Consider the following 26766-nt stretch of genomic DNA (forward strand, 5'->3'; position numbering starts at 1 on the left):
GGCGGGGCGGCGGGGCGGCGGGGCGGCGGGGCGGCGGGGCGGCGGGGGCCCTGGCCCTAGGGAACAGGTCGAGTTCCCGCCCGGAGAGCCGGCCTCCTGGCGGCGCGGGCTGCAGTCCTGGAGGTTAGCGGGCGGGAGCCCCTCCCCCCGCCCGCAGTCGGTGCCCCGAGGGTGGGGGAGGAGAGTAGGCGGACCGGAAAGGGTCCGGCGGAGGCAGGGCGTGCTGCTCCCGCAATGACCGCAGTCCGCCCCCGTGGCTCTCTCGGCCGCCGGCTGAGCTGAAGAATGGCGCCTCGGGGCGGCCTGCCTCCCCGCAGTGTATCCGGTCTGGGCGAGGCTGGCACGAGCCGGCGGCGGGGAGACCGTGAGCTAGCGCGACCGCCCCGCCGTGCTCTCGTCTCCAGGCTGTGCCGGGCCGCGCGGGAGCATGTGCGGGCGCACCTCCTGTCACCTGCCTAAAGATGTGCTGGCCCGAGCGTGCGCCTATCGGGACCGGCAGGGCCGGCAGCGGCTCCCCGAGTGGAAGGACGCCGACAAGTACTGCCCCTCGTACAACAAGAGCCCTCAGTCCAGCAGCCCAGTGCTTCTGTCGCGACTGCACTTTGAGAAGGTAACCGCTGGTGTCTGTGCCGGGCCGGCTTCTGGGCCCGCAGGGAATGCTCATCCACTTGGGTTGGGTTTGGCGCGCGCTCAGCCTCTGCTCACGGGTTCTGACCCCCCGTTGAGAACCACTCCGGACCTCACTGCAAAGAGAAGTTTGATCGGTATCTTCTTATCTTAGAAGATGATGCCGTGGGGTGCCTGGGTGGCTCAGTCGTTGGGCGTCTGCCTTCGGCTCAGGTCATGATCCCAGCGTTCTGGGATCGAGCCCCGCAAGCGGGGATCCTGCCTCTCCCTCTGCCCCTTCCCTTGCTTGTGTTCCCTCTCTCGCTATCTCTGTCAAATAAATAAATAAAATCTTTGGGGGGGGGGGAAACACGATGATGCAGTGTTCTTCGGGCTCATTTAAGGGTTCATCGGAATGCATGCCAAATTTATTTGAACCCCCCTATTTGAATACGCTTTTTAAGTCCGCATCTTTCAAACCTCACCGATCATCAGGGTCATTTGAGTATCTTAAAAAAAAAAAGATTTCCTGCCCCTTACCAGACCAGATGAACCAGAATCTCTAGGCCTAGAGCAGGATTACCACGAGCTAATCTGAAACACCTCTGGGTTTCTTAACATGGAAGTTTCTATTTTTTTCTGCTTCTGTTTATGTTTGTCTTTTACTGAAGCTAGGAACAGATGTGGTTGGTTTGGTTGTCTGAAGTTCAGTTGCCCTCATTGTTTCTATAGTATTTACCTCTGTAGTGTTGGAGTGACCAGTAGTTCATAATCATGTTCTGGTTCTTTATCTCCTGAATGTGTGTGTGGGCGTGTGTGCATGCACGTGAGCACCAGTGCTAGTATGCAGTAAATAAAATGCTTAATTCCAGAAATGAATGGTTTCTCCATGTCTTAAGCATTTTATTTTATTTATCTTAAGATTGTATTTATTTTATTTTTTTAAGATTTTATTTATTTATTTGACAGAGAGAGACACAGCGAGAGAGGGAACACAAGCAGGGCGAGTGGGAGAGGGAGAAGCAGGCTCCCCGCAGAGCAGGGAGCCTGATGCGGGGCTCGATCCGAAGACCCTGGGATCATGACCTGAGCCGAAGGCAGACGCTTAATGACTGAGCCACCCAGACGCCCCAAGACTGTATTTATTTTAGAGAGACAGCACAAGCGGGAGGGGCAGAGGCAGAGGGAGAGAGAGAGAATCCCAAGCGGACTCCACACTGAGCGAGGAGCCTGACGGGGCTTGATCCCAGGACCCTGAGATCAGGACCCCAGCTGAAACCAAGAGTCAGATGCTCAACTGACTGTGCCACCAAGGCGCCCCTCCATATCTTAAGCATTTTAAATGCCCTTGGTAGGTTATTAAAAATCATGATTGTTTCCATCCTGGATTTTTATTTTATTTGATCTGTAATACTTAAATCACTTTATAAAGTCAATTGTACCCCTGCTACTTATCAGAATTCTTGTGATAATATTGTAGTCAAGGTTCATTTCTATATTATTTGAAATAAGCATACCAAATAACACGATCTTTTTGGTTGAATGAAGCCATATACATGAAATAGTTTATTCTTGAGCTGTTTTTACTGAGTGCATCCTTCCCTGTTGAAACTAAAAAACTTTTTAATGAGAGGGAAATCAAAATAAACAGGTATCATGGGGAACCTTAACTGGAAAAGAATAATAAAACATGTTTCAAAAGAAGGCCTAATTGAAGTGAAAAGAGAGACGGATTAAATGTATGTGCCTTTTTTAGCCTTGGTTCTCTCTATATCACGTCTTTAGAATTATAGAATGAATGTTAGCTGGAAGAAAAATTTAACAGATGTAAAGACAGAAGTGTAGAGATATTGTGACTTGTCTTAGGCTATCCAGTAAGTGGGGACAGAGCTGGGACTGAGGTCCAGACCACTTTCCGTAACCACTCCAGTGGATGCTTCCTGGAACTAGGAATGGAGAAGGTGGAGCTCCTAGCAAACATAGCTTCCCTCCCTTTCCATCAGTGGTATGAATTTACTAATGTAGTGTTTTGACTCCACATTGCTAATAAATTTTGTTAAGATTGCTGGGGTTTCCTAATTTTGATAAATAAGGTTCCGTTTGTCTCAAACCTATAAGTTGTAAAACAAAATTAGAATCATTTCAGCTGATCATTAATATGTATCAGTGGCCAGCACATGTGTATAGATTGCAGCATTTGCATTTGAAACCACTATTTGCAAATTACTTCCTCTTTCATTTATCTACCCCAGCTCTACCAGCTGTTCTGGTCACAAGTCCAAAAGGGTAGAAGGAAAAGATGACTAATATTGAGCAATATTTTCAGTATTTTGGCTTCTCAGCCATTTTCTACTTATTGTTCCCATTAGGGGGCAGCCTCATGTTTGGGTTTGGCTTAGAATTGTCCAGTGAACACACTAACATTAAAGGTGATGATCAGTGGGATTTGGAAGGTAGGATTTCTCAACCTTGGCACTCTTGACATTTTGGATGGGATGCTGTCCTGTGCATTGCAGAATGTTTAGCAGCATTACTGGCCTCTACCCACCAGATGCCAGCAGTATACCTCCCTTTCTCCCTGTTAGATCTTGGTGGGGGGGAAGGGTTGTCAAATTGCATGTTGAGAATGTCAAATTTAGAGTATTGTTGTTTTGCAAATTCCTGATTAGAGATCATTTAAATGACCATTCTATACTGTTACCTCATTTATGCTTTGGATAGGGGGCTCTTCTGCTTGGAAGGCACATTTGATTCTTGAAGAGAGGATTCACAAAAGCTGTTTTTCTTTGTTTTGTTTTGTTTTTAAGATTTATTTCAAAAGACAGAGCAAACACACGTGTGCATTAGTGTGGGGAGGGGCAGAGGGAGAGAATCTCAAGCAAACTCCCTGCTGATCACAGAGCCCAAAGCATTTGATCTCACAACTCAAGAGTTTTCAACCTGAGCCAAAATCAAGACCAATTGAGCCACCCAGGCGCCCCAAAAGCCCTGTACATTCTTTCTCTTTCTCCTATCTCACATGAGATTAACACTTGGATTTACATTCTCTACCCTACTTTAAACAGAAATAGTTAGGGGGGTCCCCAGAAAAAGAAAGATGAGACATAGCTTTCATGACGCAAGAGAAGTCATTTTAGGCCCCCAGCTGTTTTCTGTGATCTGTGTCCTACTGGCTTTGCTTGCCTAAGAACACTTTTTTTTTTTTTTTTAAGATTTTATTTATTGGGGCACCTGGGTGGCTTAGTTGGTTGGGCATCTGCCTTCAGCTGGAGTCATGACCTCTGGGTCCTGGGATCCAGCCCCAAGTCAGGCTCCCTGCTCAGTGGGGAGTCTGCTTCTCCCTCTCCCTCTGCCCCTTCCCCCCCACTCCTGCTCCTTGCACGCACGCACTCTCTCTCTTAGATAAATGGAAATCTTTAAAAATAAAAACTTTATCTATTTGAGGGAGAGTGTGCAGGGGGTGGGGGAGAAGAGGGGCAGAGGGAGAGAGAGGCTCTCAAGCCGACTCCCAGCTGAGCACAGAGTCTGACCTCACAACCCTGAGACCATGAACCCGGCCCACATCAAGAGGACTCTCAACGGAGTGAACTACCCAGGCACCCTAAGCTCACTTCTTGCAAAACTTCCCAGGAGGTGTCAGAATTAACCCACCAAAAAAAAAAAAAAAAAAAAATCTCAATAGTTAAGGATTTTAAGGGAACAAAGGGAATGCAAAACTAACAGTGTCTACCAGGCCAGGAAATAGCCTAACCTTATCAGAGACAAATCAGTGGTAAAACTCCCAGTGCTGTTTCAGAAGTAAACAAGGTCCTGCATTCCTTGCTTGAGATAATGATCCCAAGCCCCATCCAGTTTATTCCCGCTTCAGAGCCTGTGCATAGCCCCTTTACCCTTATCCTACAGTTACCTCTGCTTCATTATAATGTTAAAGCCTCTGCCCTAGTTGGAGCACAGGCTTCATTAACATAACATAAGATGCATTATAGGCAAGTTTTCAAAGTACGTCTGCGCAACCTTATGCCCACTTTTACAGGCGATGATAAAACTCCCCTTTCTGAATATTCATCCTAACCCTAAATAAAAGGAATGGACTCACCACACCCCCATCTTCCCTTACCCCCATCTTATTTGCTGCAAATAAAGTTTACTTTGTGTGACAACTCCACCTGGTATAGTCTCTGTAACTCACCAAGGAGCAAATTCATGTTAAGTTCAGCTATGCTACCATTTCTTCCAGGGTAGTCTTTTCCTTACTTACAGTGCATGCTCATTAATTGCCTTTGTTTTTCCTGCCTCTTGGCATACAATATAACCAGGCTTCCTCTGTCTTTAAGGGGAAGAATACACACACATGTATACATATATATACATACACATATATATACACACACACACAGTTGATCCTCATTATTTGTAGATTTCAAGTTGCAAATTTGCCTACTTTCTAAAATGATTTGTATTCCCCAAAATAATACTCATGTTGCTTTTGAAGTCATTCATGGACGTATAGAATAGAGGAAATTGAGTCACCCAATGTACACATTCCCAGCAAAGCTCTACCTTCTTGTTTTAGCTCTTACCTTGTAAACAAGTACCCTTCTTGGAGTTGATTTAGTGCTATGTTTTTTGCATTCCTGTGCTTTTTGTTGGTAATTTCACTGTTTAAAATTGTCCCCAAGCATAACGCTAAAGTGCTGGTTTGTATTCTTAAGTGCAAGAAGGTTGTAATATGCCTTACAAGGGAAAAACATATTAGATAAACATCATTCAGGCATGAATTACAGTGCTGTTGGTCATGAATTCAACATTAATGAATCAACTATATATATTAAAGTGTCTTTAAACAGAAATACAGAACAAGGTTATATACTGCTCAGTTGATAAAAATGTCTCCGTAGGTAGGTGGGAACCTAACCCTGTATTTCCCCTAAGAGCAGCAGTTCAGTATTCCAGTATTCACTAATTCAGTGTTTACAGTGACTTTGTAGAACCTAACTGCCATGAATAATGAAAATGGAGTGTGTATATGTGTGTGTGAGAGAGAGAAAGAGAAGGAGATTATCTGATAAGGCAAGATTTTGGAAGTAACAGGACAGGATTTTATAAGGAGCACAATGGAGAGATTAGCTTTAAACAAAAGGGAAGCCTTTTGGAGACAGTACCACCGCTGATGATTCTTATCTTAGAATTGTATCCTCTTGAGTTTTCTCTTTCTACTCATTCTTTCTCATTCTACTTTTATTTCTCTAGGTACTTTTTCTTAGATTCTGTTTTCCTTCATTTCTCTGTTTTCTTTTTGTACCCCCAGGTTAAATCCTGTGTTTGATTTACCTTTTTTTTTTTTTTAAGATTTATTTTTTTTTTTGAGAGAGAGAATCTCAAGCAGACTCCCTGCTGAGCACAGAGCCCTATGCAGGGCTCAGTCTCAAGACCCTGAGATCATGACCTGAGCCAAAATCAAGAGTTGGATGCTTAACTGACTGAGCTACCCAGGAGCCCTGATTTACTTTCTAAGAAACTTTGTCCTCACGACCTTAACAATCACCTTCACATAGAAAATTTTACTGTTTGTTTTTAATTCTAAACTTAGAAAAATACTAAACTATAATCTGTGTGCTTATTTCATGTCATGCGTTTAAATGATCCTGCAAGGTAGGTATTGTTCACTCTATTTTGACAGATAAGGAACGTTGAGGGTCCAGGAAGTTGAGACTAGTCCAACCTCGTAAGTAGCAGAGATGGGATTTTTGAACCAGGGTCTTCTTGTAAAGGCTTTATTCTTTCCTCTATAGCAGGGGTTGGCAAACTGGTCCTCGGATCAAATCTAGCCCACTGCCTGTTCTTGTAAAGTTTTATTAGAACACAGCCACGCTCCTTCATTCTTTGTCTGCTTTCATAATACCAGTGGCAGTAGAGTTGAGTTGCTTGAGTCACTGCAACAGGGACTATATGGATTCACAAAGCCAAAAATATTTACTATCTGCCTTTCACAGAGAAAGTTTGCTGACCCATTATTTGTACTGTGCTGCCTCTCTCCTAAGCTTTAATTCCATATCTCTGAGTGCTTGTTGGACATAATAAATAGCTGTGTTGGATTTTACTCTAGTGACTTTAAACAAACTTTTTGTTCTGTTCACCAGTGAGGGATGAGGACAGAGCATTACAGGTGTGGTTTGTCTCTTCCTGAAGTCTGAGCTTCACCTGAGAAGACCTGGCATTTGGGGCTAGAATCATCTAGAGCAGGAATGTTACAGAACACAAAAACATCCATTCATTTATCTGTTATCTATGGCTGCTTTGTCCCTGTAACAGTAGTTATATTATAGTTGCAATAGAGACTGTATGACCTGCAAATCTACAATACTTAGTATCTGGCCATTTCAGAAAAATTTGCCAGCCTCTGATCTAGAGGTATTTTCACTCACTTACCTGGCAATTGGCATTGGTTCTCAATTGAGGCTGTTGACCAGAACACTTGTGTGTGTCCTCTCCATGTAGCCTGGGCTTCCTCTCAGCATGACAGTGTTAGGGTGGCTGGATTTCTTACTTGGCAGCTCAGAGCTTCAGAAGGAGTGTCTCCGCAAGCGAGGAAGAAGCTGACACACGTTTTCTGACCTAGTCTTAGAAATCATATAGTGTCACTTGTGCCACATTATGTTGGTTACAAGTGAATCACGGCCCCATCCAGATTTAAGGGGAGGGAACATACACCTCCAGCTCTCAGTGAGAGGAGTGTCAAAGATTTTGCAGCCGTTTCTTTAAACTGCTATAGCTACAGACTTGAAAATAAAACAAAGAACTGCTACAGATGTCCCACTATTATCTGAAATCAACACATCTTTCCCCAAATCAAGCCCCTCTTCAGATTTTTTTCTTTTGCTCATTCTTCTAGACTTGAAAATTTAATCAGTCCTGTTTTCTTTTCCATTTACCATCACAATTTTGTTTTTAGTCTATCTTTTGGTGTCTTTTATTCTTACTGCCATCATGAGACCCACCATATCCTTACCCCCAGACTATCATGGTAGCACCCAGAGTGCACTCTTCTGCACACCATATAGAATAGTGTGTCTGTGTGTGTGTGTATGCACGTGCATGCACGCATAAGTAGGCGTTTTAATCTGTAGATTTAATCAAGTTCTCAAGGGGCCAATTACCCCCCAAATTTTAACAACCATGTGTTGGAGTCCCCCCAAGGGTACCCCCACATTTGGAGGTTCATTAGGAAGGACTCAACATATAAGGCATATTAAGGCTAAGGTTTGTTACAGTGAAAGGATACATAATAGAATCAGCAAGGGAAAAAGACACCACTAGGAATCTGGGAAAAAATCCATGCACAGGCTTCCTTATCTTCCCTCCTTCTGTGAGGGGGGATACACCAGGCATGTTCCAGCAATGAAAAATGTAGTAATGTGCAGTGTTTCTGCCCGGGGCAACCCATTAGAAACTGAAAGTCCAAGGTGGTTTTTTGTTTTGTTTTGTTTTGTTCCATTTTGTTCTTAAGGATTTTATTTTAGGGTACTTGGGTGGCTCAGTCGGTTAAGGGGCCAACTCTTGATTTTGGCTCAGGTCATGATCTCAGTCCTAGGATTCAGCCCCGCATCGGGCTCCATGCTCAGTGGGGAATCTGCTTGAGGATTCTCTTTCTTTCCCTCTGTCTCTCCCCCTACTCCGGCACGCACTCTCCTCTCTCTTTCTCAAATAAATAAATCCTTAAAAAAATATTTTATCTTTTTAAAGATTTTATTTATTTGGGGGAGAGAGAGAGGAGCACAAGCAGGGGGAGTGGGAAAGGGAGAAGCAGGGTACCCACTGAGCAGGGAGCCCAATGTGGGGCTCGATCCCAAGACCCTGGGATCATGACTTGAGCCGAAAGCAGACGCTTAACCCACCTATTTTTTTAAATAGGCTCCGCACCCAGCATGGAGATTGAACTCATGACCCTGAGATCAAGAGTCACATGGACTGAGCCAGCCCCCCGAAAGCCCAAGGTTTTTATTGGGTACTCTGCCTAGCAAGCACCAAAATTCCAGACTCTCAGAAGAAAAGCAGATGCTAGGCATAAACCTCATTTTTGCACAGACTAGACACAGTAAACCGAACCATCCTTATCAGTTAGGAAAGGGGGAAAACTCAAAATCCAAGTTCCCAGATGCTGAGGGCCAACCTTGTAAGCAGGCCCTCCAAAAAATAGCATCCTCAGGCTTGCTATTATATTACTTTGCTGCACAAAACAACTTCCTACACATTCTTGACATTGCCTCTTTGTTCATTTAATTTTTTTTTTTTTTTTAAGATTTTATTTTATTTATTTGACAGAGAGAGAGAGAGAGACAGCTAGAGAGGGAACACAAGCAGGGGGAGTGGGAGAGGGAGAAGCAGGCTCCCGGCCGAGCAGAGAGCCCGATGCGGGGCTCGATCCCAGGACCCTGGGATCATGACCTGAGCCGAAGGCAGACGCTTAACGACTGAGCCACCCAGGCGCCCCTCATTTAATTTTTTTAAAGTTTGTTTGCTTTTAATAATCTCTGCACCCATTGAGGGGCTCAAACTTACAACCCCAAGATCAAGAGTCACATGCTCCTCCAACTGAGCCAGCCAGGCACCCCTGTTCATTTAATTTTACATCTGGTCTTCCCTCCCATCTCTTTGTCTGAATTCTGTACCTCTTGTGGGATCTAATTAAAGAACCACCCCACCCCACCCCTGTCTTTTTGCTCCTTCTGAGGAGTTGATAACTTATCCATTCCATCTCTCACAGATCACTCTCCACTGAACTCCTTTGCTACTCTTCATCTGTATCACTTATATGGCCATTAGCCTATTGTATCTCAAATTATTAATATTTTTATGTCTTTGTGGCCTTGCATGTTATCATGCAAGCCTTTTGAGGTTAAACACTTTTGCATGTGCCCCACGGCACCCTGTGCATGCCTTGATCATAGCATGTACCTCACTGTATTATCATCGTCTGTGACCTGTGCTTCTTGAGAGCTAGGACCACATGAACTGCTAGGCCTAGCACTATGTCTCTCTCATAGGAGGCACTAAGTAACTGTTTACAGACTAAACTTTGTATCCCCCACCCTACCCAAGCAGTATGTCTTACATTCTAATAAATGCTGAAGACCTCAAGTTACTCACATCGTGATAAATCATTAAAATTGTTTTCAAGGGATGCCTGGGTGGCTCAGTCGGTTGAGTGTCTGCCTTCGGCTCAGGTCATGATCCCAGGGTCCTGGGATCGAGCCCCACATTGGGCTCCTTGCTCAGCGGGGAGCCTGCTTCTTCCTCTGCCTGCTATTCCCCCCTGCCTGTGCTTTCTCTCTCTCTGACAAATAAAATCTTAAAAAAAGAAAAAGAACTCTTGGGTCGCCTGAGTGGCTCAGATGGCTGAGCGTCTGCCTTCGGCTCAGGTCATGATCCCAGCATTCTGGGATCAAGCCCCACATCGGGCTCCTGGCTCAGCGGGGAACCTGCTTCTCTCTCTCCCTCTGCCTCTCCCCCTGCTCATGCTTTCTCTCTCTCTCTCTCTCTCTGTGTCTCAAATGAATAAATAAAATCTTAAAAAAACAAAACTCTTAAATAAATGAAATAAAATCGTTTTCAAGTAGAATCTTTCCCTTTTAATAATCTGTATTTTTTGTATTTCATTGTAATGTAATGCATGTGCTACATTTGGTTTTCTAAATTTCATTATCTCCTCACTGGATCTTAACCTTTTCCATGACAGGGTGCAGACTCATCTGAACGTATCATTGCTCCCATGCGATGGGGATTGGTCCCATCTTGGTTCAAAGAGAGTGATCCTTCTAAGCTGAAGTTCAACACTTCCAACTGTCGTAGTGATACCATAATGGAGAAATGTTCCTTCAAGGTAGGTAGCAGGTCTAGGGAAAAGGCACATACTCTGTTCTTTTTTCCAGCAGAGCTGTTAGTGCCTTATATACCTGAGAAATACAATAAGGTTCTCCTGGAAAGTGTGTTCCCAGTTGCTAATAATGTTGAGTACTGTTAATATATATTACTGCATAATGAGTCATCCCGAAACTTAGTGGTTTAAAACAAAACTATTGTTATTTCTCATATTCTGTAGGTTGACTGGGTTCAACTAGACTGTTTTCACTTGGAGGTTCTCATGCACTTATAATTAAATGCAGCTGGAGCTGGAGTACATTATTTAATCTTCAACAGCTGTGTGAGTGATGACTTTATGCATAAGAAAAGGGAGTTACAGAGAAATTAAATAACTGCTCTAAGGTCATACATTGGTGGACCTGAGATTTTAACTCAAGTCCATGACACATTCTGTCACTAAGACCCTATCTTACTCACATTTTCCCTCAGGTACCTCTCGGAAAGGGAAGACGCTGTGTCGTTTTAGCAGATGGATTCTATGAGTGGCAGCGATGTGAGGTTACTAGTGAAAGGCAGCCATACTTCATCTACTTCCCCCAAGCCAAAACAGAAAAGGTATTGTCAACAGCATTCACAGTAGATATTTGGAAAGGGCTAGAGAGGCTAATCCAAAGAAGGACATTTTGTTTCTTTCTTCATAGAATTTTTTTAAAAATAAATGCTTTATTAAGGTATAATTCACCGTAAAATTCACCTTTTTTTTTTTTTAAGATTTTATGTATTTATTTGACAGAGAGACAGCGAGAGAGGGAACACAAGCAGGGGGAGTGGGAGAGGGAGAAGCAGGCTTCCCGCGGAGCAGGGAGCCCAATGTGGGGCTCGATCCCAGGACCCTGGGATCATGACCTGAGCTGAAGGCAGATGCTTAACGACTGAGCCACCCAGGCGCCCCATAAAATTCACCTTTTGTTGTTGTTGTTGTCAAAGATTTTATTTATTTATTTGAGAGAGAGAGAGAGCACAAGTAGGGGGAGTGGCAGGCAGAGGCAGAGGGAGAAGCAGGTTGGCCGCAGAGCAGGGGGAACCCGATGTGGGACTCAATCCCAGGACCCCGGGATCATGACCTGAGCCGAAGGCAGTCGCTTAACCAACTGGGCCACCCAGGTGCCCTAAAATTCACCTTTTTAAAATATGCAAGTCAGTGATTTTTTTAGTATATTCAAAGTTGTGCAACCATCACTACTGTCTAATTTTACATTTTCATCACCCTGAAAAGAAGCCCCATATCCATTATCCATCACTCTCCGTTTCCTATTTCCCCCTGCCCAGGCAACCACTAATCTTTTGGTCTCTGTAGTTTTGCCTATATTGGACATTTAATATATTTAGAATCATACAATATGTGGTCTTTTGTGTCTGACTTCTTTTACTCAGTATTATGTTTTCAGGGTTGATCCATGTGGTATCGTGTGTCACTACTTCATTGCTCGTTTATGGCTTATCCATTGTATGGATAGGCCATGTTTTGTTTATTCATTCACCAGTTGATGGACACTTGGGTTGTTTCTACTTTTGACTGCTACAAATAATGCTGTTGTGGACATTGATTTACAAGTTTTTGTATGAATATATGTTTTAATTTCTCTTAGGTTTATGCCTAGGGGTAGATTCGCTAGGTCACATGGTGACTCTATATTTAACAATCCCCTCATAGAACTCTCATTTTAAGGGGCGCCTGGGTGGCTCAGTCAGTTAAGCGTCTGCCTTTGGCTCAGGTCATGATCCCGGGGTCCTGGGATTGAGTCTCACATCGGGCTCCCTGCTCAGCAGAAAGCCTGCTTCTCCCTTAACAGCTGCCCCTCTCCCTGCTTGTTCTGTCTCTCTCTCTCATACAAATAAATAAATAAAATCTTAAAAAAAGAACTCTCACTTTAAGACAAAAAATTTAGCCTGTTCACATAACGTTATAAGGAAATTGAAAACAAATTAGACATGCCAGCATGTTTTCATTTTAATTACATTTATTGCTTTGATACTGCTAAAGCCTTTGCATTCTCATCACAGTTTGCTTCATTAAAATTGGGAATTATTGGGCGCCTGGGTGGCTCAGTTGTTAAGCAACTGCCTTCGGCTCAGGTCATGGTCCCAGGGTCCTGGGATCGAGTCCCATATCGGGCTCTCTGCTCCGCGGGAAGCCTGCTTCTCCCTCTCCCACTCCCCCTTGCTTGTGTTCCCTCTCTCACTGTGTCTCTCTCTGTCAAATAAATAAATAAAATCTTTAAAAAAAAAAAAAAAAAATTGGGAATTATTGTGGGTGGGGAGATGGGGTAACTGGGTGATGGGCATTAAGGAGGGCATGTGATGTGATGAGCCCTGGGTGTTATATGCAGCTGATGAATTACTGAACTCTACATCTGAAACTAATGATGTTACTATATGTTGGCTAATTGAATTTAAATTTTAAAAAATTGAGAATTATTGGGGGCGCCTGGCTGGCTCAGTCGATGGAGCATGCGACTCTTGCTCTCAGGGTTGTAAGTTCGAACCCCACTATGGGTGTAGAGATTACTTAAAAATAAAATCTTTAGCAGCACCTGGGTGGGCTTAGTAGGTTAAGCATCCAACTCTTGGTCTCAGCTCAGTTCAAGCCCTACATTGGGCTTCCCGCTGAGTGTGGAGCCTACTTTTAAAAAATAGTAATAAATAAAATCTTTAAAATAAGTAAATAAATTAACGGTCAGAATTCTGGGGCTTCTTTCTTGAGGGAACCAATCCATAAGATTTCTAGTGCTTAGCTTTTCCGATTAGAAATTATATATCCGAAAAGAGCATTTTCCTCTGGCACTCTTCTTGAGAGACTTTCAAGCACTTGTGTGGATTAAGTAGGATGGCATGTTCTCAATTCTATCTAATTTTTCTTCCCTATCAAAATGTATCTGGGGGCGCCTGGGTGGCTCAGTCAGTTAAGCATCCAACTCTCGATCTTGGCTCAGGTCTTGATCTCAGGGTCTTGAGTTCAAGCCCCACACTGGGCTCTAGCTGGCCATGGAGCCTACTTAAAAATGTATCTGTTTGTTCAGTGGACATTTATTAACCATATACCATTGTATATGGTCCTGCTGCTAGTCTCCTGGAAGTTCAGAAGACATGATTTCTATCCTTGAAGCTCGACTGCCAAGACACCCAAGCCAACAGTCACAGGCTAATGCTCAAGGAAGGCATGCTTGTAAGGTTATGGGGACATAGAGGAGAGCATATAACTCAGACTGGGGCATCACAGAAGGCTTCCTAGAGGAAGGAATTTTGTGGTGTTTAGAAGATTTACATTTGATATAATTATCAATCTGATGGGGTTAAAAATTCACTATTTTGCTAGTTGTTTTCTGTTTCATTAGCTTTTTTTTCCTTTTCTCATTTTTTTCCTGGCTGCTTTTAAATTGAGTACTTTTTATGATTCTATTTTGTCTCCACTGTTGGCTTATTATTTTTACTTCTTTAAAAAATTTTTTTTAAGATTTTATTTATTTAGGGGCGCCTGGGTGGCTCAGTCGTTGGGCGTCTGCCTTCGGCTCAGGTCATGATCCCAGGGTCCTGGGATTGAGCCCTGCATCGGGCTCCCTGCTCAGCAGGAAGCCTGCTTCTCCCTCTCCCACTCCCCCTGCTTGTGTTCCCTCTCTCGCTGTCAAATAAAGTCTTAAAAAAAAAAAAAGATTTTATTTATTTATTTGAGAGAGAGTGAGTGAAGAGAGAGAGTGCGCACAAGCAGGGGGAGCAGCAAGCAGAGGGAGAGGGAGAAGCAGGCTCCCCACCAAACAGAGCCCAATGTGGGCTTGATCCCAGGACCCTGGGATTGTGACCTAAGCCAAAGGCAGACACTCAACCGACTGATCCACCCAGGCGCCTCTAAAAAATGTTTTTGATAGCTGCTCTCTAGGATACATTTTATTTTTATTTTTAAGATTTTACTTATTTGTCAGAGCGAGCACAAGCAGGGGGAGCGGCAGGCAGAGGGAGAAGCAGGCTCCCGCTGAGCAGGGAGCCCGATGTGGGACTCAATCCCAGGACCCTGGGATCATGACCTGAGCTGAAGGCAGACGCTTAACCGACTGAGCCACCCAGGCGTCCCAATAGGATACATTTTAAATTAATAATCTGCATTCAAAGAATAAACTGCTTCTTGTGTAGTATAAGAACTTTATAACAGTATATTCCTGATTCCTCCCGTCTTTTGGTATATTGTCATAGGTTTTACTTTTTCATATGCTATAAACTCAACAATACATGCTACTGTTTTGCTTTAGTCAATTATATTTTAGAGTGATAAAAAATAAGTTTTACATTTACCTTAATTTTTAGCCATTTCCATGGATCTTTACTTTTTGGGTAGATCCAAGTTTCTATCTGGTATCATATCCCTTAAGCTTAAAGAACTTCTTTTAATACCTCTTGTAGTAGGGCGCCTGGATGGCTCAGTCGTTAAGCATCTGCCTTCGGCTCAGGTCATGATGCCAGGGTCCTGGGATCGAGCCCCGCATCGGGCTACCTGCTTGGCGGGAAGCCTGCTTTTCCCTCTCCCACTCCCCGTGCTTGTGTTCCTGCTCTCTCTATCTCTCTCTCTGTCAAATAAATAAATAAAATCTTTAAAAAAAAAAATACCTCTTGTAGTGTAGGCCTGCAGGTAATGAATTCTATTTTTGTTTGTCCAAAAAACCATCTAGTTCATTTTTTTAATCATCATGATTCTCTTCATGAGCTATAACTTACATTTAATAAAATTCACCCTTTTAAAGTGTATAGTGGTTTTAGTATTCAAAATGTTGGGTAACCATCATCACTGTCTAATTTCAGAACATTATTATCACCCCAAAAAGAAACCTCATGCCCATTTTTTAATTCAATTAGCCAACATACAGTACATCATCAGTTTCAGATGTAGTGTTCAGTAATTCATCAGTTGTGTATAACACCCAGTGCTCATCACATCACATGCCCTCCTTAATGTCCATCACCCAATTACCCCATTACCCCATCCCCCCACCCACCTCCCCTCCAGCAACCCTCAGTTTGTTTCCTAGAGTTAAGAGCTTCTCGTGGTTTTTCTCCCCCGTGCCCATTTTTAGTCCTTCTCTGCCCCCAGCACCTGGCATCACTGTCTGCATTTTTGAATGGTGTTTTCACTTTGTATAGAATTCTGGGTTGGCAGTTTTTTGGGTTTTTTTTCCAGCACTTAAAAAAAAATACTCCATTGCCTCTGGCTCTTCTAGTTTCTTTTGAGAAGTCTACTGTAATTTTTCTCTTTTTTCTTCTGTTTGTAGTGTGTGCTTCTACCATTCCTCTTTGCCTAATGCCTTCAAGATTTTCTCTTTGGTTTTCAGCAGTTTGAATATGATATGTGTAGTTTTTATACATTGTGTGTTTGTGTGTTTGGCATGTTCTCTGAGCTCCCTCAGATCTGTGATTTGATGCTTTCATAATTTTTGGTAAATTTTCATACATCATATATTCAGGTATTTCTTCTTACCCATTGCTCTTCACTTTCTGGGATTCTAATTACACATATTAGACAATTTGATATTGTCCCATAGTTCTTGAATGTTCTCTTCTGTGTATTTTATTTTTCTCTGTGCATTAGTTTTGGGTAGTTTTTATTGTCAAGTCTTCTTTCTTACTTTGCCAAGATTTCTTCTCTGTTAATGTATGTTGTCTACGTTTTCTACAAGAGCCTTTAACATATTAATTAAACTTATTTTAAATTCCCTTTCTGATAGTTTTAGTATTTGGGAAAAGAAATATCTTTTTTTTTTTTAAGATTTTATTTATTTATTACAGAAAGAGAGAGTGAGAGAGAGAGAGCACAAGCAAGGGGAGCGGCAGGCAGAGGGAGAAGCCGGCTCCCCGCCAAGCTGGGAGCCCGATGCAGAGCTCGATCCCAGGACCCTGGGATCATGACCCGAGCCAAAGGCAGGCACTTAACTGCCTGAGCCACCCAGGCACCCCGGGAAAAGAAATATCTTGAGTCTGGTTCTGTTGATTTCTGTATCTCTTGGCAGTTCATTGGGTTTTCTGGCTTTTTTGTTTGTCTTGTAATTTTTGATTGATTGCCATACATAGAGACTGAGATAAATAATTATGTCTGGGAATGGATACACTTATCCTTCTAATAGGCCATTAGTGTGTGAGGTTGAGCCGATCTTATTAGGAGTTGAACTGGGTTTGTTGTTACAATTACCTTTACTCACTATAGGCTTTAAATTTCTCTGTGCCTTCTTGTGTTCAGGGTAAGGGTGATTCTCCAGACAGTTTTTCTCAGTAGCCCTGCTTCTTTCAGCTGTAGTACCTCCCTTTTAGTCCCGTGCTTTGGAAAGGACCTCTCTATGCTCTTGCCCCTTCCCTAGAATTAGGCTGCTGTTCCTGTCCATGTGATGCTTGCTGATATAAAGGGTGGGAGAGTGTTCATTGTCTTCATACAGCCTCATTCTCAGGCAGATCTGTGGCCCTGGCTGTCAGGCTCAGGCTTTCTGAGGGATCCTACTCCTTCCCCAGGGGAGTAGAGGGATTTTTCATTTACCTTTCCCCAGACTCATTGGGTCTTTACCTGTATCTTAGGGGCAGTAGGCTTTATTACCCATACCCTGGCCCCTTAAGGCTTTTGCTCCTTAGAGGAGAAATGACTGGGTGAGGCTTTCATGCCTTTCCTGATGTAAGAGAGCTCCCCTCCTCTAGGCATGCACCAGCAAGGCAGGCTTTCTCTAGTCTCCTGCTCTGCCCCCGTCTTTCTTGTGAGCAGCTGGGGAAGTTGATGGAGAAGAACCAGCAAGCTGGGCGCCTGGGTGGCTCAGTCGTTAAGCGTCTGCCTTCGGCTCAGGTCATGATCCCAGGGTCCTGGGATCGAGCCCCACATCGGGCTCCCTGCTCAGCGGGAAGTCTGCTTCTCCCTCTCCCACTCCCCCTGCTTGTGTTCCCTCTCTCGCTGTCTCTCTCTCTGTCAAATAAATAAATAAAATCTTTAAATTAAAAAAGAAAAAAAAAAAGAACCAGCAAGCTGATGCGAACTCCCCAGACATCCGCAGCTCCCAGGGATTCTGGACTCTCAGGCCAGCCCATACACTGCTTTTAGCATTTTGGTAATAATTTTATCTGAATGAAGGCCTTGTCTTTCTCCTCTTGCCACCAGTCAGCCAGTACTTATGTCTCTATCTTCCCTTGGAGGCCCCTGTCTTCTCCTAAAGTTCATGCCAGTTGGTTGCCCAGTGACCTCAGTTTTCTGATGAGTTTAAGAAAAGTTATGATTTTGGGGGCGCCTGGGTGGTTCAGTTGGTTAAGCATCCAACCCTTGATATGATAGGTCTGGATCTCAGGTTCATGAGTTCAAGCCCCACATTGGGCTCCATGTGGGGCTTGAAAATAAAAAAATAAAAAAAGATAAAATAATAAAATAAAAATGAAAAGTTATGATTTTTGTAGATTATCTAGCTCTTTTCTTATTGTTAGGGTGGAGGGGGTACTCTTCCCAGCTTTCTGTATTCTAGGTCTTGAACTGAATCTTAAATGGCAAGTAGGAGCTGGCATGATGAGAAATGGCAGGACATTTTGGGCAGAGGAAGTTGCTCTGGCAAGATAAAAAGGCACGAAATTGCACACGGGCTTAATTTATAGATCGCTGGATTTGGTTCAAATTAAAATTATTTTATCTTTTAAGATTTTATTTATTTATTTGACAGAGAGAGATCACAAGTAGGCAGAACAGGCAGGCAGAGGGAGAGGGAGAAGCAGGCTCCCTGCTGAGCACGGAGCCTGATGCAGGGCTCGATCCCAGGACCCTGGGATCATGACCTGAGCTGAAGGCAGACGCTCAACTGACTAAGCCACCCAGGCGCCCCTCAAATTAAAATTATTAGTAAAAGCTAGAATGATGGGCTGGATTGTGGAAGGCCTGAATGCCCATTGGTGATGTTGGATTGTATTCTGAAAGCATTAAGGATCCATAAATCCATAGCTTCGGTGGGTACTTGCCATTAAACTTCTTACTTTTGGGACAGTGGGTCAAGAGGAGTTAGTAACACACGGGCTGAAGTACTTGTAAGATGATTGCTGTGTTAAGTCTGTAGTAGTACCCCACCTGTGTGTAGGAGGGCGCTGCTGAGTATCTAATCTGCCATGTATTTTGCTTCCAGTCAGGTAATGTTGGTGCCGTGGACAGTCCCGAGCACTGGGAGAAAGTCTGGGACAACTGGAGGCTGCTGACAATGGCGGGGATCTTTGACTGCTGGGAGTCCCCAGAAGGAGAGCTCCTGTATTCCTACACCATCATCACAGTCGATTCCTGCAAAAGCTTGAATGACATTCACCCTAGGCAAGTCACAGTTCTTATCCCTGGGTACGAAAGGATTCAGAGGAGGGTTTGTACTCTGCTTTTAGATAAGTAGCTTTTGGATTCAGTGCACAAGTTTAGAGGGTAGCAGTTGCTTTGCAAAATACAGTTATGGTCAGTTTGGCTATAATATGACATGCATTCCTAAAAGTCACTACATTGTGCCAGACTGTACAGTGAAAACCCAAGAACTTATGGGAAAAGCAGGGTTAGGGGGACAACACCTAAAAATTTATCAGGAACACGTTAAAAAATAGTAGGGATCTATTAAAAACAGTACCACAGTTGTCTACATAGATATTACATTAAATATGGCACTTTACCTTAGAAAGTTCCAGAATTTGCTTGTGGAAAATGAGTGTCAGAGAAATTGTAGCTTATAAGCTATCCTGAAATGGAGGGAAGATTACGCAAAATTTGTGCTCTTTTGTGGCCTTAAATCCTGGGGCATGTTTTTCTGCCTTTGAAATTTTCCTTCAAGGGGTGCCTGGGTGGCTCAGTTGGTTAAATGTTTGTCTTCGGCTCAGGTCATGATCTGATCTCGGGGGTAAAAGAAATGTTGGGGGTGCCTGGGTGGCTCAGTTGGTTAGGTGTCTGCCTTTGGCTCAGGTCATGGTCTCAGGGTTGTGGGATTGAGCCCCATGAAGGGCTCTCTGTTCAGCAGGGAGTCTGCTTCTCCCTCTCACTCTCCTCTGTGCTCTTGCTCTCTCGTGCTCTCTCTCAAATAAATAAAATCTTTTTTTTTTTAAGATTTTATTTATTTGAAAGAGTGAGAGAGCACAAGTGGGGGAATGGGAGAGGGAGAACAGGCTCCCTGATCAGCGGGAGCCTGCTTCTCCCTCTCCCTCTCCCACTCCCCCTGCTTGTGTTCCCTCTCTCGCTGTCTCTTTTTCTGTCAAATAAATAGATAGAATCTTAAAAAAGAAAAAGAAATGTTCCTTCAAGGCATGCATTTATAATAGATATGTATTTAATCAAAATTGAACATTTTGATCCAGTGTATAGCCCCCTTCTGCAATTAACTACTTTATTAACTGCTGAAAATTCTTCCAACATTTTCATTCATGTTCATGTCTTCTCCTGACACTGAAAGCTTTGGAAATTCCATCACTGTTTGAAACCACCAAGCCATTCATTACTAGGACTCAGAGGAGCCACTTCTGTGGTATTTCAGATAGTGCATTCTCTTTTTGAGAAAGCAGTTTTTTCACTATTTGGCATTCAGTCCATATGATAAAGAATCTCTTCATTGTTTCTGTTTCTGTTCCTTTAGGCCTGATTGATACTGACTTCATGATACTTCTTGAAGTTGTTGCAGCCATAGACATTCCTTTTATTTTCACAGTGTTGTCACTGATGGATTCCTTTATGTCTGTTGCTAAGGAGATACCACATGTTCTCTTTTTACTTTGAAGATGTTCTAATAGTTCAGGCTTCTTGTCAGTACTTAAAAATTTTCCACCTACATGCACTGCTTCGCATGTTTTTTTTTTTTTTTTTTTTTAAAGATTTTATTTATTTATTTGACAGAGAGAGACACAGCGAGAGAGGGAACACAAGCAGGGGGAGTGGGAGAGGGAGAAGCAGGCTTCCCGCCGAGCAGGGAGCCCGATGCGGGGCTCGATCCCAGGACCTGGAATCATGACCTGAGCCGAAGGCAGACGCTTAACGACCGAGCCACCCAGGTGCCCCTGCTTCGCATGTTTTGAGCTACAAAGCTTTGACATGTGTGAGATGTTGAATGAAGAGGGTTTTTTATATAGGGAGAAGTTCACAAATGCAAAATAAGAGCAAAACACAACTTTGGAAGATAACGTGTAGTGAATCACAACACAGTAGCTGTCAGTGTTTGAGGTATGTGTACGTGTGCATTCTGTGTGTTCCTAGAAGGCTCCGTTCAGCTGGGTGCAGTTGCCTGTGCGTTCACCTTGTGTTTCTCACAGACAAAACTATAAACACAAAATTTTTATTATGCTGAAATTGCTCTCTAATATAGCAATCACATTGGAACAGGCGACATTTTAAAAACAAGCATTAGCAGGGGCACCTGGGTGGCTCAGTTGGTTAAGTGTCTGCCTTCGGCTCAGGTCATGATCTCAGGGTCCTGGGAACGAGCCCCAGGTTGAGCTCCCTGTTCAGCGGGGAGTCTGCTTCTCCCTCTGTCTGCCGCTCCCCTTGCTCTTGCTCTCGCTCGCTCTCTCCTCTGTCGAATAAATAATCTTAAAAGAAAAAGAAAAAAAGTAAAGCGCTCCCAACGACTTCCATACAGTGCAGAGATGCCATTCATCAGAAACTAAATTTTTTTTTAAGATTTATTTATTTATTTGAGACAGAGCTAGCGAGCAGGGGGAGGAGGCAGAGGGAAAGAATCTCAAGCAGACTCCCACTGAGCATGGAGCCCGGTGTGGGGCTCCATCTCATGACCCTGAGATCATAATCTGAGCCAAAATCAAGAGTCAGACACTTAACCCACTGAGCCACCCAGGCGCCCCAATTGTAAAGTATTTTTTAAAGTACATGTTTGATTTGTTGAAGTTACGACTTTTAATTATTAAAATAGATGTTCATGCATTTACCTCCTAAAATCAACTGTGCCACCCACCAGTGAATGTGTGGCATGCTTCACATTGGCCTAGGACATAAAACTGGAAGGTAAACATAGGATCTTTTCCTACTATCTCCAGGAGTCATCTTAGGCAGCAGCATCCTTGCTTTCTGAGGCATAGTTTCTTAGAGTTCACAATTATGTGAATAACTCTTTCTTACTGTAAATCTAGAGATTATTACTGATAGACAAATTGTCCCTTTAATTCTAGGCTTAGTTCTAGAAAGTTCACCAATCAGGATGTACACTGGAGTGCACTGGATCCAGTCATAGCACTATTCATTGTCTTTGCCATGAAACTTTGTAAGCTAGCTCTTCTAGGGTTGAATTTCATGCCCTGTCAAGTTGTGGTCAGGGGACACTTGGCAGCAAATCGGCACATGAGGTGTAGAGAGAGGACAAGCTTCTCCTTAGGATGATTTGTGCTGACTCAGGTCTCCCTTTTGTCCCTACCCTCCCTCTACCTCCCAGCTAATATCTCTACCTCACTGACTAGGATGCCTGCCATATTAGATGGAGAGGAGGAAGTCTCTAAATGGCTTGACTTTGGTGAGGTCTCCACTCGGGAAGCTCTGAAGTTAATCCACCCCACAGAGAACATCGCCTTCCATCCAGTCTCTTGCGTGGTGAACAACACCCGAAACAACACTCCTGAATGTCTGGCTCCTCTCAACTTACTGGTCAAAAAGGTAGGGGCCTGTGACTGACGGTCCTTTCTGAACTTTCTGTCTTCTGTCAGAATATCTTTTTCTTTAGGGATATGGCCTTTCACTATTAGCTTTAATTTAAACCTTCCAAGACTCACATTTCCTTATGTATGGCAAGGTTAAGCAGAGCGCTATTCTCAAAGCTGGCTGTGACTCAGACTCCTCAGGAGAGCTCTTTCAAAATATAAAATGTTGGACCCTATCTAGACCTATTGAGTCAGTATTGAGGGCTGGCTGGGCCTGGGCTTCTGTGTCATTAAAAGCTGCTTCAGTGAGTCTGATAAACCAAGGTTGAGGACTCCTAATCTAGAGGGTGACTGTAAGAAAGACAGAGGAGCCCTTGTCCATAACTGTATCTTTGTCTGCAACTGTGGAGTTTTTTTCTGTCTTTTTTCTGTACCTCTGCTTTCCCAACTACAAGTTGGAGGAGTTCCAATCCTTATACTCCTTCAGGAGGATTTGAGAACGTTCCTGCCGTGAACTTTAACTTTTTTAGAATTGGCAAGGAAGGATCCAGTTGTATTTTGAAGGGAAGGTGAACAGGCCAAAGACCTTCAGTGGGAATAGAAGTTCCAGAGCAAAGGTTTAGGAATAGCAGCTGTTTCCAGGTGGCACCGAAGGACTTAAGTAGTGTTCCAAGAATAGACATCTTAGAATGCCTGAGACGTGTTAAGGACAATGATTACAAAACAGCTACCCCCCATTTTTCTGAAAGTTTCTAAATTTTCCATAGTCCGTGTCATCTTTTTTCTTTTGTCTCAGTTCTCTGCAAACTCCTGCAATCCTGATCCTTTTATTCATTAGATGTCTCTAAAAATGTAATGATACACATTCATTTTGTGCTGGACACTACCCCATTTCTGCCATGGTCTTTACTCCTGAAGAATTCCCATTCTGGACAAGTGGCATTATGGGAATTCAGAACCTTCCGTTCAGGGTTGGGCTGCAGGTGTGAGAGAGCAGGAGGGAGCAGTGCCAGTCGAGGAGTGGCACAGTGGGGAAACAGGTCAGCCTGTTCAGCCTTAGCTGAATCCTTAATCCTGGTGACTGTTTGAAGCCATTCCTCTCCAGTTTCATTTCCCAGCACTCAGCCTGGTCACACTGAATTATATCCTCTTCCGTGAGAATGCACCTGTTTGGAATGCCTGTCAGCTCTCTTTTCTCACTGACTGGTCCCACACACCTCGTCTTTGACGCCTGCTCTAAGAGCTCCTCCCTATCCCTTGCCCCCCTTGGAGCACACTCAGTTGCTCCTCCCTTCTCCCCGCTCCTGACCAGTGGGCCCCATCTGGCTCTCAGTAATATTTTCCAAGCCTGGGTCAGTACCTAATGCCTCTTCCCGTTTCTTCCCTTGAAGTTGGCCTGTTCCCAGAAGTTTGAGCTGGGTGGTTTAAACATTTTCTTCTTTCTCCTAGGAGCTCAAGGCAAGTGGTAGTAGCCAGAAGATGATGCAATGGCTGGCCACAAAGTCACCCAAAAAGGAAGAGCCCAAAACACCCCCGAAGGCAGAGTCAGATGTGCCCCAGTGGTCCAGCCAGGTCCTGCAAAAGAGCCCACTCCCCACCAAGAGAGGAGGTGCAGGACTCCTGGAACGATGGCTGAAGCAGGAGAAGGAGGAGCCCGTAGCCAAGCGGCCTCACAACCAGTAACACCGGATTTTCAGACTAAGACTGCGATTTGCTGTACTAAATATTGTTGCTGATAACAGGTGCTTGTGTTGTATGTGTGTGGATTTGCGTTGGGATGAGGTCGCACAGTGTTACTTGACAGTTGTGGATTCATGAGTGAGTGGCTATCCTGGCTGCAACCAGGAACCCACAGTGGAGCAAATGGGCAGCCTGGGAAGAGTAGGGGACCACCACCATCAATAATTCATAGGGTCCTTTATACCTGGTATGACCGGTGGAGCCTTCTCTCAAAGCTAGACCTGCTGGCGGTTCTCAGCCCTGACCTGGTACTGCTCACAGAAAGCTGTTTTCTGCTCAGCTGTTGGGTTCTGTCAGCCTATTGGAATTAAGTTCTTAAAACATTGTATTTTTTTCTGAATAAATTATATTTGATAAACTGTTTACATTTCAGAAAATGCTGCTGCAGGGGAAATTCTGGATCTTACTGTTTTCTCCTGGCATCAGTCCTAAGGAATGGATTTTGTCACAAACATGGAGCACTAGGGCTTTCTGTGAAGGAAACTGCTTTTTTCGGAAACCGCAAAAAGGCTTGGGGTGGGGAGGGGAGTGCTTGTTGGCTTTGTTGAGTCTCTCTGTTTGTTCACTCAGTACTTCGAAGTTTTGTGAATCCTTTAGCTTAAAACCAAGCTGATTGCTTGCCAGACACGAGGGGGGGGCGGGGGGGGAGAATGGGGCACAGAGCCCAAGACCCTGTCCTGACCACAGGGACCATAGGATCTGGTTGAGGAGAAGCCCCAGTCACAGCCCACCAAGCCCATCCAGATTCCCAGCCTCTGGGCAGAGCAGGGCACAGAGGGTGACATGGGCTTGGGGCTCGGAGCAGGGCTGCCTAGGGGGCTGATCATCTGCCCCAGGGTCAGAGCCCCTGTGATTTGCTCTCCAGGCTCCTCCTTGGCACTGAACCACTTTATAATTATTTGGAATGGTTGTCTATTGTCGTCTCCCCACGCGGCTCATTAGCTCTCTGAAAGCGGGGGCCACTTTTTCACCGTTATTTTCTCCCAATGTTAACGTGTAACTACTTGTTAGGTGAATGCGAGCACTTACTACATGCCCCGCCCTATACTGGGCAAGGAGCGACAGGCATTAACACAAACGACTACACCTGGGAATTGTGCGCGTGTGTCTGCGCGCGCGCCCTGAGGGCATCCAAAGAGCCGGGGCCGCCGTCGATGGGGGCTCCAGCAAGGTTCCCGCAAGCCTCGGGGAAGAGGGTGCACAGGCCGCGGGGAGAGCACGTGGGGCGCTGAGACAGGAAGGGGCCTTCCCACGGATCCCGGGGTGGGGCACAGAAGACTCTCCAGGAGCGCCAGGAGCCGCTCCGCAACTTCCTCTTTGGGGCGTGCGGGAGACCAGGACCGCAAAACGCTGCGCGGGATTCTGGACGGAAGTGGGCCGGCGCGCGCGGGGCAGACGGGGCGGAACGGGCTTCGAGCGCTCCTCGGGTGGCAGGCCGCCCACTGCGCTTGGGCCCCCGCGCAGACGCAGCCGCGGTAGGCAGGGGCGCTGGCCCCAAGCCCTATGCAAATCAAGGATCGCAATTTCCACCAATCAGAGGGGAGCTCCGGCGCTGTTCCTGCTAATGGGAGTGCACGGCACGCCTCCCAGCCGGTGCCTCGGGAAGCGGGGAGCTGCGTGGGGGCGGGGCGCGGGGCCAGCCCAGGATCTCCCGGACGTGGACCACGGCGGTGGCCCCCCCTCCCCTGCTCTCCAAATTCCTCTGGAGTGCCTGCCTTCCGGCTGAGGGGCGGGGGTGGCCTGCGGTGGTTAGCACTCCGGCTCCCCGCGCCCTGAAGGAGGGGGCGTTTTCACTGCGGCCTCCAGTTTTGTTTGGGCTGATTTGCGTAGGGTTTTGGTTGTTAGTATTACCAAGAGATTTAAAAATACAGATAACTTACCAGAAGGTTGACTGTTATGACTATTTCGTCATATTTGCTTCAAATTTAGTAAGCAACAAAAATGAAATTCCCTTTGTTTTCATTACTCTCCGCCATTTGTCAGGGTTGTGAATCACTGTGGTGGGGGCTTTCATTTTAACATGAAAGGACAGGATGTCCTCAGGGGCATGTTTCCTTTTCATCCAGGTTTTACTTGCACATAAATGTGATGTTAAGAGCACGTTCTTGTACCTGAGAACATGTTTTCTGATTTTCAGGTTTACATAAATGGTATCGTCTTTGGCGTCTCATTCTGCAATATTTTTTTTTTCTTAACTGTGTCATCAGCTGTAATAGGTATTGCCAAATGCTCTCCAAATTTTCACTTATTTCAGGGGCACATGAATCCCACCTTTTGCCAATACTTAGCTTGCTTACTAGAGTAGTGGAGCATCTCCTGTCCTTTGTTTTTAATTACTTTTTAAATTCAATTTTTGGGGCGCCTGGGTGGCTCAGTGCTTAAGCAACTGCCTTCGGCTCAGGTCATGATCCTGGAGTCCCGGGATCAAGTCCCACATCGGGCTCCCTGCTCAGCTGGGGGTCTGCTTCTCCCTCTGACCCTCTTCCCTCTCGTGCTCGCTCTCATTCTCTCTCTCTCAAATAAATAAATAAAATCTTTAAAAATAAATAAATTAATTTAATTTTTGTTTCTGTCCTTTGCTTTTAAAGAACAAATCTCAGGGACAAACAGGGCAGCTTTCACCTGCCATTCGATGTGGCCAAGTCAGGCCAGGGCCCCAACTGTTTCCCCCTGGGGCAGGTGGGACAGCCCTAAAATGTGGCTGTCTGTCCCCTTCGCTGGGCTCCCAAATGGCAGGCCTCCTCCCCCCTCCGCCCCGCCTCCCCTCTACCTGTGCAGTGACCAGGCTTGGGTCCAGGCCTTAGGGGATTCTTTCCTCTGTAGCCTTAGAGGTGGCAGAGGGTCCTCAGTACTCCAGGTCCTAATAGACAGGTATCTGTACCCCCCCCACACCACCACCACTCCTGTCTG

The 26766-nt window shown here is 44.8% G+C and overlaps 1 protein-coding gene across 3 annotated transcripts in view; it reads left to right on the forward strand.

Annotated features, from left to right (window-relative positions):
* The window catches only part of HMCES (5-hydroxymethylcytosine binding, ES cell specific), a 24419-nt gene extending 201 nt beyond the window's left edge, over positions 1–24218 (forward strand). For all 3 annotated transcript variants that reach the window (XM_032412043.1, XM_032412041.1, XM_032412042.1), the window contains exons 2-7: positions 405–610; positions 10343–10486; positions 10957–11082; positions 18642–18820; positions 21940–22132; positions 23566–24218. In XM_032412043.1, coding sequence (XP_032267934.1) covers positions 428–610; positions 10343–10486; positions 10957–11082; positions 18642–18820; positions 21940–22132; positions 23566–23799 — 1059 coding nt within the window. In that variant the 5' untranslated portion in view covers positions 405–427 and the 3' untranslated portion in view covers positions 23800–24218. The remainder of the gene's footprint in view (positions 1–404; positions 611–10342; positions 10487–10956; positions 11083–18641; positions 18821–21939; positions 22133–23565) is intronic.
* The last annotated feature ends 2548 nt before the right edge of the window (positions 24219–26766 follow it).

Source organism: Phoca vitulina, unplaced genomic scaffold, assembly GCF_004348235.1.
Source record: "Phoca vitulina isolate PV1807 unplaced genomic scaffold, GSC_HSeal_1.0 scaffold13, whole genome shotgun sequence".
NCBI classification, from domain to species: domain Eukaryota; kingdom Metazoa; phylum Chordata; class Mammalia; order Carnivora; family Phocidae; genus Phoca; species Phoca vitulina.